This window comes from Hyposmocoma kahamanoa, unplaced genomic scaffold (genome assembly GCF_003589595.1).
Source record: "Hyposmocoma kahamanoa isolate Upper Pololo Valley unplaced genomic scaffold, ASM358959v1 66, whole genome shotgun sequence".
Classification (NCBI taxonomy): domain Eukaryota; kingdom Metazoa; phylum Arthropoda; class Insecta; order Lepidoptera; family Cosmopterigidae; genus Hyposmocoma; species Hyposmocoma kahamanoa.
Window position 1 is genome coordinate 15,968,966 of NW_020653854.1, and position 14,353 is coordinate 15,983,318.

The 14,353-nt window shown below is 34.0% G+C and overlaps 1 protein-coding gene across 2 annotated transcripts in view; it reads right to left on the reverse strand.

Annotated features, from left to right (window-relative positions):
• LOC113231793 (tyrosine kinase receptor Cad96Ca) overlaps positions 1-14,353 on the reverse strand; it is an 86,196-nt gene that overhangs the window by 2,612 nt on the left and 69,231 nt on the right. For both annotated transcript variants that reach the window (XM_026466325.1, XM_026466326.1), the window contains exons 6-10: positions 10,972-11,110; positions 7,546-7,697; positions 4,174-4,356; positions 3,199-3,338; positions 1,755-1,896 (exon numbers count right to left, since the gene is read on the reverse strand). In XM_026466325.1, coding sequence (XP_026322110.1) covers positions 1,755-1,896; positions 3,199-3,338; positions 4,174-4,356; positions 7,546-7,697; positions 10,972-11,110 — 756 coding nt within the window. The remainder of the gene's footprint in view (positions 1-1,754; positions 1,897-3,198; positions 3,339-4,173; positions 4,357-7,545; positions 7,698-10,971; positions 11,111-14,353) is intronic.

A 14,353-nucleotide genomic window follows, 5' to 3' on the forward strand; every position in this document is an offset into this window, starting at 1 on the left:
CTTAAGGTACAACGAGAAGAAGAGTGAGTTTTTGTTATTCAAAGGCAAGATTAAAGAGCCGGCCTATGTACCTCCAATCTTGTTGAATGGAATACCATTGAGGCGTGTTGCACAGTTTAAGTATCTAGGCCATATTGTGGCGGAGAGTAGAAAAGATGATGAGGATATGGAGAGGGAGCGCAGGGCACTGTCGGTTCGAGGTAATATGTTGGCTCACAGATTCACGCGATGTACAATTGGAGTGAAACTTACGCTCTTCAGAGCATACTGCCAAAGTTTCTACACGTGTGCTCTGTGGTCTAATTTCACACAGAGATCGTACAGTGCCTTGCGAATCCAATATAATAATACCTTTAGGGTCTTGTTGAGGCTTCCACGTTTCTGCAGCGCATCTGGCATGTTTGCGGATGCTGCTGTTAAGGATTTTTATGCCATCATGCGCAAAATGTCTGCAGCGGTGGTACAAAGGGTGAGGGGAAGCAATAACAAGATCCTAAAGTTAATTGCAAACAGGATGGATGCAGCAGTTTTCCAGAGGTTCACCGAATTGCATGTACTGCGTGCGAATCGGTGAGCCGCTTGGACAGCCGGATCCGTCTCATTTTATTTTTATTTTAATTTTATTAATTTTAGTTATGTAATTGTACTAACCCTAATAACTATCATAGTTATAAGTTGTTATGTTACTAACCTACTAATTTATATGGATTACTGTGGTCCGAAATAAAAGATTTTTATTTTATTTTATTTTATTTTTTATAGTTTGATTTGCTTTTTCATGTACTAACCCAACCTACTAAAGGAGGTGAGGTACAGGTTAATATACCGTAAATATTACATGAATTGATATAATTGATTGATTCTTGTTATTTAAAAATAATTTTACGTAAAACGTAGTTTATACAATGAGAATATTATCACAAACCAGAATTATATAAAATTAAGTTGTAGTCCAACTTAAAATCATACTAAATGACCGTTATATCCATTAAAATTAGTTTATTTGATTTGCACACAATTGAGGCGTACTAATTAAATTATATTAAGGCAAAATGCGCTCGTTGTTTCTCTCAATTTCTTTTATGCGTAGCGTATTGTAATAGAACCTATTTTTCCGAATCTAAAAACGCTTATATTTGTTTTTCAAACGTACTAACGGTTAGGCTTTTGTGTGGTCTAGCAATATCGGAAATCTAAGAATTCCATACGTAGAGTGTTTGTATAAAACATATGACAACAGCGACCCGAGCAGCATTCTTTTGATAATTAAAATGGTTATTGCATATCAAATTACAAATTGAAGACAAGACAAGGGCTAAGTTCATAAATAACACTATTTAATTATATTAAATTATTACATTAATAAATAATAAAATAATAATAAAATATATCGTAATAGTAATTAAAATTTATGTTTTAATTAATTACACTATATGTTCATTTTAAATAATTATTAATGAGAGAAGTCGAAGTATTTTTTATTAGTGTTATTTGTCATAATTTAATTTTATGTCGTCAAAAAATTATTTTAAATCGTAATAACATTTATTTATAAGGAATACTTTCAATTGTTTGCTGAATTGTGTCAATCTGATTGTAAAACATTTAAGTTTATATTTATTCATACTACTTTTTTCCAGTTATGTGCTCATTTATGTGTGTGTGTGTATTTTGATTTTAATGGCAGAGACCAAATCTGTGTGTTTGTAGAAGTCCGTAGTGGAAACGAGTGAAATGGATATAATTGACCTTACCTTCCTCATTACATCGCCAGCTGATAATCCAGGGTACGGCGTGGAGCCAAGGGTCACGATCTCCCAGAGGAGCACACCGAAGCTCCATATGTCAGACTTAACGCTAAATATGTCGTCGTAAAGGGACTCAGGAGCCATCCATCTGAGAAAAAAAATATTGTAGAAAAATAGGGTACCCACTTGTGATTGCATCGTGATCTATATCAACCTTTACACGTAGAATTGCGACAAGGGTTTCCTCAGAGGATGGGATTTTAGACCTTAGCCTTTGCAAATTCTAATGAAAATTTATATTAAGGGATGAAAACATGCGTTAAATACGTACGTTGTATTTACAAGTCAGGATAACTGGTTTAATTTCCGGCATTTACCTCCGGGTCTGAATTAGAGAGTACAGTCAGCGTCGAATAATTTGAGTGCTCAAGCTGTAGTTTTAAGGGCTTGATAATAATGAACCGTATCTCGAAGAATTTAAGAAAATAATTGTCGATAAAAAGAAGCAAAGTAATATGTTTACATTTATTTATCTATAATAATAATGATGTGTCAGACAATAATAATGTGCCACACAACCACATATATAGCACGTCAAGCTTGACACTTAAGATTTAAATCCAATTATCTGCTGCTTACGATAAGAACGGTCCAAAATACAAAGTGTCGTGTTCTTGACTGTACGCATAACAATGAAAGTTCTCCGTATCAATAGGGCTAAAATTTTAGCTGTTTTTGAATATTTTCTTTTCGTGTATATTATGGTTATTAGATATTGGCTAGATAATAACTAAGGTAAATTTTAGTCGAACTCATGTTTTCTTTTGAGAAACTAAGTTAAAATTCTTCTAATAACAATTACGATACTAATATCATTACGAAGATGTTACAACAGTTGCAACAGTACAATTTTATTTGTAAACAATTCCTACATCTTAAATAAGGTAGGTTTCAAGGCCATTAGCAAATTCTGGTTGTACATTTGTCGCAGTTAGGAATTTTCCGAAAATTTTACAATAAGTTCTACGAAGTGGCGGCCATCATTTAGCTGTTCAGCAAAATTTTAACTGCATTTTCACAGAAAATGCTTTTCAATGTTGTTATTATAATGTTCATGTTAAGAGGGGTAAAGGCTGGATAAAAGTAAAAGCTCGATTCTGAGATAGCGCAAAAATCATGTCTCGACCCTATTACCGTTGTCTATAGATAGACACAAATTGTAATATAAAAATATGCCTGACAACTTGAATCGATAATGACTCAAAATAGTGAATTCCCTGTATTATGAGAGAAACGAAATTTATCCAGAACAACTAAGCCACAACTAACAGAAAATTTAATTTCTCAAATTGGTCTCGCAAAGTAGCGCTCACAGAGAAAACCATTGTGCCACAGAGGTGGTCAAAAGCAGATATTGTAAATTGGAGTTATATGATAATACCAAGCGTACCTTATAGGTAATCGGCCGTCACTCTTTCTCTCATACACGTGTGTACCCGCCACGTCTCTGGCGAAGCCGAAGTCTGCTACTTTGCACGTTCTTTCTTCTGTGATTAGAACATTTCTCGCTGCTAAGTCTCGGTGTATTATCTGCAGACATGGCAGTATTGTGTTTCAGTATTACAATAGTGTTTTTTTCCCTTCCCGACTTCTATAATACTCGAAAACTAGCGATGTAACCTTTATTTGTTTTTACTGAAATATTTTCTGATTCACTCATATGGAAATTAAATAAATATGTGCAATTTATTGGATATTGAATTTCGTGTCCGTTATTTGTAATTAAAATTTCTACTGTTCCGTGGATTTATGTTTTATACAATAGTTTCCTAGGCAAACGTATAAGCTGCATTTCAGTTATTTAGAATAATCATAAGATACCTAAAAATCAGAGAGTCGGGTAGCCTCAAATTTATTGTGTAGGTACGTTTGTTCTGCAAGGTAAATGTTAAGATAACCCAATTAGAAATGTAGTTTTTAGTTGTAAGGCAACATTGAAAATAAGTTAAGTAAAATTATATTTTCTATTTGTTAAACAATTACTTTTATTGTTGAATATTATGACTTTTTATTAGTATGATATTCACAATTATACTTTTTGTGAAAATATGCCACTAGTTTGTTGTTATTATTAATACAAAGATCGGACACACAAACACACAAAGAAATTCCTTCGATCCAGCTGGATTCGAACCAGCGGCAAATTGTACTGTCATTTGTGCGGTTTTGGTGTACGCAAAATGACTTCATTTGGCTTTAGCCATAGCCATAACTGACTGTGTCGCTGGATTTCAATGAGCCCTGAGCGTGATGAGTGATGGACGTATGTGTCGCAAAATAAAATAGAATAAAGGTTTCAACAACTTTTTTGCCGTAGCGCCCTCAGTGCGAAACCTACTAAATTTGTATATTTTCGAAATCTTACCCCTTTAGAGCTGAGGAAATCCATGCCCCTAGCAACCTGAAAGGCGAAGTGCGTCAAATCACGTGAGGTAAGGAATTGACTGCCGGCGTGTGTGTTTCCGTAGTGCCGCTCTGCGCGGGAGTCGCGTAGGAACTGTTGAAGCTTGCCCAGGCTCACAAACTCCATTATTACAAGCGTTGGTTCCTGGAAAAGTGTATTTATTTGTTGTAATTTATAATATATATTACTCGTATAGTTCAGTTATACAACTAATTGTTTTATTTTTAAATAAACATGGCTACTCTGTTCTCAACCACTAATATGAAGAAAGTATGCAGAAACAAAATGCCTAAAATACAGGTACTCATTCAGGGTCAAGTCACACTGAAAGAGCAGCGAGCCAAGGGTGCACTTTTGGTGCAAAGTATTACTTAGTATTTTAAATCTTGTCTTCTACAGAAATAAAGTTCAAATTGATTTCAAGTTATTGAACGTATAATGTGGCGTGAGGCCGCGCGATAATTTATAGTGACTGGTGCAAAGAGGCATCGTGCTAGCTCTTCCGGCCGCTGCGCGTCTCTGCTCTTTCAGTGTGGCTTGACCCTAAGTATAGGCATCACAACTACTGTATACATTTCAAAGATTTCATTGTATAGCTTTATGAAGATTGTATAATAATTGAGGTTTCTTTTTTATTGTTTACTAAAGTAGCATCCTGTACACTTGTTTTTCTTCTGTTAGAGTCAGTTATTATGATATAAATTTATCCATACCTTATGTAAGTTCGATTAATTGTAATTTATCGTGCCCTATGGGTCATAATAATATTATTTTTTTAGGGCCTCATGGCATCAATTAATCTAACCATGAGACCCCGGAGTTCCAAGGATGTTAATCCAGATACAAATATTATCTAGTTCAATTATTTTGTTCGAATAATATGATCTAAAGTCTGGCATCGTCACTACGCAATACATAGCCCTCATTCAGAGTGGCGGCGAGTGCGGTTGCGTGTAAAATCAAATGTACAGACACTTGTTGCCAGTGTTGCCAGACTTTTCTGAAGTTAGTTCGCCAATTTATGTGTGTTAAGTAGCCGATATTCGCCCAACCCATAAAATCTATAAAAAAGTTTGATGAACATATTTAAAAATGTGTAAATAATAAGATTTAATTTAATAATAAAATCATATTGTTCAAATGAAATAAAATAAGTTGCAAAACATGTGTGACGTAAATTGAAAAATTTGAAAAATAAGGTATATAATTTAGGAAATTAAACAATGTTTCCGGATTTAAATGGCGTATATATGTTTTTTCAAATAAACCAACGTTTCGGGCTCTTTACGGGTCCCATGGTCACGGTTGACTGACCTGTACAAGGTATTTAATAATAACTTTTCTAACTATGTATAGAATAAATAGGGTTGCCTTTCTTTAATATTAGACTTAACAAGTTGATGACTTTACCATCTCAGTTAGCCGTGATAATGTGTAAAAGTCTCGAAACGTTGGTTTGTTTGAAAAAACAAATAGACGCGATTAGATTCATCAAAAAAATAGTTTCATTTCCTATGTGTCACAATTGTAAAACCTAAGAACTCGATATGAACTTAATAAATTAAAAATAATGATAATATCAATAGACTGTCTCTATCTAGGTTACCTTGTACGCTGCTACTTGTACGGCAACGTTTATAATAAGGGAAATTTGCCAAAACATTGAATAAAATACATCAAGGCGATCACTTGCTATTATACTTAATATGTAAATAGAATAAGCAATAGAAATGTCCATAAAAACATATAAAATAAAGATCCTCATAGTTGGCAAAACTGTCTTGACCAAGAGTAACTTTGGTTTTATCCACTTTCGCTAGTTCAGGAATAGGTATACGCGTAAGCATAAATTTCTAAATGGACCAGACTAGACGTGTAAAAATCAAACTAGAGATTAAAACAAACCGACGTTTCGGGCCCTTTACAGGTCCCATGGTCACGGTTGACTGACAGTCAACCACAACAACATTTAAATCCGGAAAAATAGTTTCATTTCCTTTGTGTAACAATCGCGAAAACCTAAGAACTTGAAAGGAATAAAAGATTAAGATTTTTAAACCAAGATAAACAATATACAAATTAAGTACTATAGACATCATTATCCGTACATTGTTTCTGTATTTCAAGCGCCAGCATTTTAAGACTATACTAAATTTACTTCAGAGTAACTATTACTTGATCCTCACTATATAAGAAGACATATAGTAGACGTGAAGATTTACCCGGATCGCGAACTTTGCTTTTCTCCGTCCATTAATCTAAGCTGATACAATATCAGGCTATCAGAATGTTCAGCTAAAACTAATTTACCGCAATAAGATATTTTATGGTCCTATTTTATCCAAGAGACTGTTATAATCCCTTGATTTATTTAGCTGTGTACGTGACAGTGACTGGAATGATGAAAGAATATATTTTGTTCACTCAACAAAAGAAAAAATCTCTCCGAACTTTATTACAACGGAGTTATGATGGTTTTAAAGCGATTTAGTCTTATTACAATAAAGTATTGCGAATTCGTGTGCAAACTTAACGTTTTCTACTTAAATGTTTAAGTATATACGATAGGTAGAAGGGCAATGTGCGGCAACGTAAAAAAGGAAATTTCTTGATTAAAATTATTCTTTGAATTGAAGCTATTTTTCCCGATCTAAATCGCGTATTGTTTTTCAAACAAGTTCCCTTACAGGTCCAATGCAAAATTATTGTTATGTTGTATGATACCAGGTCATGACGGGAGCAATAAGTCGAGCGCCTGGTGTTAAGCGACACGCCTGTCCTTAACAGTTGTAGTGCCACTCAGAGTTTTATATCGCAAAAATCTGCGGGGCACTGATACTGCGCTCATCATCCAGAGACATAAGTTGAGAAGTCCCATGTGCCTGTAATTTTACCAGCACCCTTAACCCCTTCAAAACTGGAACGCAGTAATGCTGACATTGCTGTTTAGCGGCAGAAATAGGTAAGGTAGCAGTAGTTCCCTGGACGAACTCTTTCACAAGTAAAACTACAATAGGTATGATAAATAAAAAGCTTAAACCTATTACATAGCTAAACTGTATTAAAAGAAACCCTATGAATATTCCGTTATACGACAATTATCGCTCGCTCATACCACTATAATAATTAGCACAAATAACTGCCATTTGAACACAAGTGTGCTATAAAGCTTTTGTATGAAAACGGGACCGTTGCGTATCACTACAAAGCGGCAAGTTTCTACACATGCTCTACACTAACCAGATACAGTGCAATTAAAACCATTGAGGTTTCCTTATAATACAAGTCTTCATAGAACGGCGGCCGTGATATGGAACTTATACTTAAACTTACTTTCTCAGTACAACACCCTATGAGTCTGACTACATTAGGATGTGTCCCAAGATTCTTCATCACCAGGAGCTCTTGCAACAGATCTGTTCTTTCTTTCTCCGAAGCGTTTTCTTTCAGGGTCTTCACAGCCACTGTTTGCTCGCCTTTTTTACCTGGAAATGAGACTTACTCGAATTTTCGCTCATATTTACATATCAATAACTTAAACTAGTATTGGCTTCATTTTTTGCAGACTATTTCTCCAACCTTCAGCAGTACGTATATTACAACCAATGTCAATCCACATCCTACTCAGTAAACTCGAGGGTGGGTCATCTGAGACCACTCATGTTTTTGATTGTGGTTAATGACTTGCCGCTTACTATCCAGTACAGCAAGTGTCTAATGTTTGCGGATGATATTAAGTTGGCCATGACTATTAGGTCTGAGGCTGACTGTGAGCTTTTGCAGAGGGATATCGATAACGTGCTTAGTTGGGTAATGACAACAGTTTAACCTTAAACGCTGACAAATGTACAATCATATCATTTACTCGCTCTCGCAAACAAATAGGCCATATTTACAAAATAAAAGACACTCAGATCGGCCGAGCCAAATCTGTCAAAGATTAGGGTACTTGGTTCGATGCTAAGCTGACCTTAGGAGAATATATCTCAAAATTAAGTAAATTGTCGCGTAAATGTCTCGGTTTCATCTTAAGACAATCAAAGTCCTTCAGGGGTAACATCGCATCCTGTCCTTTATTTAACACTTTCGTTCGTAGTAAGCTGGAGAGTAATAGCATTATTTGGAATCCCGCCCATTACACCCACATATTAGCGCTAAAAAAATTCAAAAATTATTTGGCCGTAATCTCTATAAAAAATGTATGGTTATTACCCCTTGCTTTATCCCACTACCTTCATCTTGAGTATGGTCAATTACAGAACACTGGAAGTGAGACGTAATTTAGCTCTGGTGACCCATATATTTCGTCTGGTGCGTGGAATCACGTACAACTCAGATATAATATCCATGATAGGTTTTTTGGTGCCTAGGTTCAATTTGGTGCGAACTCACAGAAAAAGGTTGTTTGCGTTACGTTCTACACGATCTAAGGTAAGTAGGTTGGCCCCTCTACCAAGAGCGCTTAATTGTTTTAACCAAATGCTTCTCTTTGAGTCCTTGTTAGATATATTTACAAGCTCGGAACTTAAATTCGTAGTTTCCGCGAGACGCTACCTTGAAACTTTGACTAGATACAGCAGTATTATGTTATTTAAATTAATATTCCATTCTTTATAGTAATAATAATATTGCAGTAATAGTATAATAATAATGTAGTTACAATGTATTTAATTTCATGTAATTTTTCAATTTTGTTTGATTTATGGTATCAATTGTATTTGTTAATGACATTAATTTGTATATACTTAAATACTATCCACTTAGCCGTAAGATTACAATTGCATTTGGATACTGATCTGTTAGCAGTATGTAATTTATTGTAAAATAAATAAATAAATAAATAAAGACGTGCGAGACTTTTATATTAATAAATGTAGAATTAAATAAAAAAAAATAAGGTGCCTTCAAATTAGACGCTTATGGAAGCGCTCCAATGGCGCCACTGTACCGCTACAGGCGCGTCACTACTAATTATGCATTAATGGGAAAAATGTTAGCCAATAATTGAAAAAATAAAAATATTTGACAGAATAGTCTTCAAGAAAATTAAATTAAATGACATTACATAATATGAGAACTTAGGACAGGAGCTTATAAATTAATCAATAAAGCCACACTATGTACTTGTTACCGAAGAGGTCAACTAAGTTAAATCCTTTTTTTTTTTTTTGCCAGATGGATAAATAAAGGATTTTGATTGGAGAATGGAGAGGAAGTACTAAATTTATTAGAATAGCTTTCAAATAATGATAATGGCGCTAAACTTTTGAAAGTTGTCTATAAACTTATAGCTATAACTTCTTTGAAAAAACAAATGAATAAGAAAATAATCTGATTACGATTGGAGTCAAAGAATGCATTACTTAGTTCATGCACTTCGTAAAACAGTCAAAGTTTTCCACATATAAACCGGCCATCAAAATATACAAATTATTTATTTAGCTTCAAATTTGCACAGGTAAACGTCTTGTTACGTGATTGTGAACGCAAATTAGAAATTATCGAGAACAATGACAGACATTTGTTTGGGGTTTCATTTCGAAGAATAGATTATAAGTGGGGTCGGGTTCGGCTCGCGTGGCCGGGTTTAGATTACGGGGTGTGCTTATGCTCTTCGGTGGCACAGCAGTTAGTGCTATGGGCGTTTGATGAGGAGGTTCCGGGGATCGATTCCCGATTTGGGCAAATTTAGGAAACGAACATTTCTAAGTTAGTTGTCTGGGTATTGCCGTCAGATGGTATAGCGTCTGTCACGGTATGCTAGAAGACGTCGGTTCGAATCCGGCCGGATCGAAGGAATTTTATGTGGGTGTTTGATCTTTGTATTAATAATTATAACAAACTAGTGGAGTAATTTGACATAAAAAATAATTGAATATCCATTCAATAAAAATTTAAATGTTAAATTTTATGGTCTTCCTTTTATTTAAGATGCTATGTAGAACAAAACAATCCTTAGGATTGAGGCTTTCGACCAGTACAGTAAAATTACAGGTGATATTTTTTCACATTTGGTGGGTTCGATTCCGACAGGCGATTATTTAAAAATCTTTGAATGCAGTTCGAATTGTTTTTAAAATCAAAATGAAGATTTCCCTCAGTAAATTATCTATCTACAGTATTTAAGGAACTTTTCCTCCGTGTGGCATCACTGTGAGACGCCCTGTATAACAATGTGGATGGTTGGAGAAATGGAAAATACCTATGAGTACTAATAAACACCTGTACGTACCTTATTTATTCAAATGTGACCCCACGACCTAGAACACCGTATCTGTTTTATTTTCAATTAATTTTCGATTACTTTGGCATTGCATCACATTGTTATGATTCTTGTGTGATTTCGTTGTATAAATCCGAGACATAAAGAGCTTAATGTAAGATGATAATCATAGATGGAGGTGGTATATTGATATAATTAACACAATAAATTATATGCATATTTCAGTTTTATGCGTGCTTTAAAATTAATAGAATTACTTAGTGACTCAGTGAACAGTGTATTGGAAGGGTAAATTCAATTCAAGTTAATTTGAGAACAATAGAAGTTCGAACCACGAATTAGCAGTGTCAAAAGTGTGAATAGTGTCACGTTGTAGATTTGGTTGTGTTACGTAAATGTACGAGTATTTGTACAATAGGCAAGTCGTAATGAAATACGTTTTGAGCGGTTTGAAATAGAACAGTGCTATTATTAGCATTTATAAATTAATTTATGTGTGAACAGAAACTGTTAGATTTCATATACTTCCGGCTTACCGTCGATATCAATGGCCTGAGCTCTCCACACCTGTCCGAAAGCACCCTCGCCTACAATGTTGAAGATCCTCAGCCGATGTCGAGGGAATTCCCATTCGTCGCGAGGTTCCTCTTTTGTGATTGACGTCTCTTGTGACAACTGCGGAAAACGAAATAGGTATGATTAGTATTACGCACTTTAACTGTCTGACCATTTATGAAAGCCCGCACCGTTGATGCGAGGCGCACTGCGAGAGGCGGAAGCGGTGTTTTTGCCATTATGCCACTTCACCGTTAACTTTGCAGTGTGTTTTTTGTCATTGATTGATGATTTACGTTACGTAGAGCCAGTAGTTGAGTTTAAAGTGTAATATCACATTAATTTCGTGGTATTCTGTCTATATTTGATGTATGTGATATTATTGTGATTTAATGTAGTTTGCTAAATTCTTTGATTCTGACACGATGTGGTTTAGTATGACTCATCCTTCGTCCAGTGCAAAGTAGTTAATCCATAAACATAAATTAATGTCTTGATAATTTTAAAAATAAACAAATTTTAATTATTTTCGAAATCATAAGTAATTAAAAATTAGAAGAGGTATTAGATATGAAATACTCCTTTGCGAAAACAAAGTATTCACGACACTTTTAAACCCTTCCACGAAATGTTTGGTTGCTTTTGACAGATACCTTTTGATCTGGGAACTCGTTTCCAAAAATATTCCATTTGAATGAATTTGTTGCCAGAAAACCGTTATAAGTACGAGGTGAATATAATATTTACCCTATTATTTATTTTATGATACGCTTCTTTTTTCATTAAAACGTTGAGGTGGAAATGTAATGATGAATATTGTTTGATTATATTGCGTATTTGTTTTGCAAAGGAAATGTAACACAAAATTCATACATACATTAATATACTTGTATGCTTCGAGACAAAAAAGTGTTAATTAATTGAAAGCTTTTAACATGAAGAAGTTGATCGTTCTTTTTAACATTAAAATAACACAAGAACAGGTAATAAAAATGTATACTTAATTCCGAATAACAACTCTTACATATTGATTGTAATGAATATTATGACGTTTTACTATCATGATATTCATAATTTATTTCTTGTAAAATTACTCCACTTGCTTGTTATAATTATTAATACAAAGTTTGAACACAAAGAAAAATTCCCTCGATCTCGAGGTTCGAGTCCTATCAGATCGAAGGATTTTTTCTTTGTGTTCGATATTTGTATTAATAACTCTTACTTAGAGAACATTTTCCAAAAACTAATTTCGATAATAATATTCCATGCATTCATTGTTAAACTCGTTACTGACGGTTTCGATTTGATTAGACGTAACAGAAATTAAAATTTAGCTTTTATTTATGCACTTCAATGACAAAGGGTCGTGAAGGACAATTCCTTATAGAATGAATTCCTGAATAGCTATTACTAATGTAATAGCTATCGTTAGCTTAGTGGGATAGAAGGGTAAATTTAAAATATAATAGACAATTATAACAATCGTTTATTACAGGTACATAATGTACTTTTTATTAATATAAACTTCCTATTGAAACCTGAATGAATAGCAAAAGAATCTCTGAAAGAAATCTTTATGGACGGTTTTAAGAAGACGATCAACATTTAACAAACTTTCTAAACATACATATATACGATATAAGATAGATAATGTCGTGTTTAGATAATGGTTTGATCTATCGCTTCTCAAGCAAAGGGTTGTGTGTTCGAATCCGGGCTTGCACCTTTGAGTGTTTAGAAATTTGTTTTTTGAAATTTACCCTCATGGCAAAATTTTTACAATATTAAATTTAAAAAAAAACGCGTGTGAAGGTCCTAATTTACTAGCAGATATCCTTTTGAGTTCAATACAAAATAAAAATCAGATAATTTTCACAAAGGAGACCTTTAAAAAAGTCTTTTCTGTAATAAATTGAAACTTTATATTACTTACCCAAGTATATGAAACGGGTGTGTTGTTTCGCCATTTTATAATATTAGTACAGAGTACTAAAAAAAACGACCTCAAAAGTACGTGGAATTACATATAATTACCAAGTTTTATTGAAATCGGTTACTGGAAAGTGCGCAAACCCGGATTCATCCATTAGTTCGCCAGTATACGGAAGTTGACACAGGAGATAATAAAAATCGGTTCTCACTACTCAAAGTATATTGAGAGAAAAACGCCTTGAATTAAAGAATAGCAAAATCAACCATCAACCAAAATTAAAATAATTGCTCATTATACTAAAATTTAGGCGCTATTTATAAAAATGAATTTTCATGTGGGAACAGTCACCCTTAGAGGTGGAAGATTTCTTCAAAATTAAATGGGACCACTATGGAGGTACCCTCTTTCCAACAAATTCAAAAATCATGAAAATTGGTTTACAAATACCGGAGTTATCGCGTAACATACAAAAAAAACATATAGTCGAATTGAAAACCTCCTCCTCATTTTTTGAAGTCGGTTAAAAAGTAGTAAAATATTTCAACATTCCAAACATGTTAAAAGGTAGTAATAAAATTGACCTTGAACAAATTTAAGTATTTCAGGTACAGATTTTTGACTTAAAATCATTGACTTACAATTATATGGACGTCGGGTCCGCGCTAAAAAGTGTCCGCACTTGTAAGGCGCTAAAATCGTATACAGAGCGCCAAACTCCGCTTTAGTCTTCATTTGTTCGACTGACAGCGCGATACTGCGATGACATTACAATTTAAATTTCGAATAGGTTGACTTGGGACATTTTTTTCGTGGTTTTTGTATTAAACCCGTCGTCCATTTATTTGTAAGTCAATGCTTAAAATGCTCGAAAAGCGTACTCTCAACTATTGGAGTTTTGCATCTTTGGGATTGCACGTTGAAAGGCGATCCAGATTGACAACTGTGCTCAGATTTTGCGTATCTATTCCTTTATAAAGAGAGTAATTATATCACAGGCATATAAACACATTAGCTGTGATGTTTACTTAAAAACTGTATTTTTAATAAATGATCAACAAGGGACCATATGTAAATAGGTTCTGAAGTTTCGAGAAATCCTTTTAGAAATTACACATGACGTTATATTTGTAGGATGGTAATTGTTTTAGAACTTATAAGGGTAGTTAAGGCCTAAGTAAGCAGTTGGGATTAAATCTTGGAATATGACACATACAGTTGTGGTCAACTAATGAATAAATTTGTTATGTTGCTACGATATGTTGCTACTGTAGTTGTGAAACGACAATTTGTAAAGAATTTTGGCAATATTTTAGTTTTACCATTTGTCGATAAATTTTCTCTTTGGTTTGGCGTTATTTTTTTAACAGTAACAATGTTTTTATCGATTACCGGCGAGACAGGCTTTGCCTAGTGAAGGTATCGTAGGA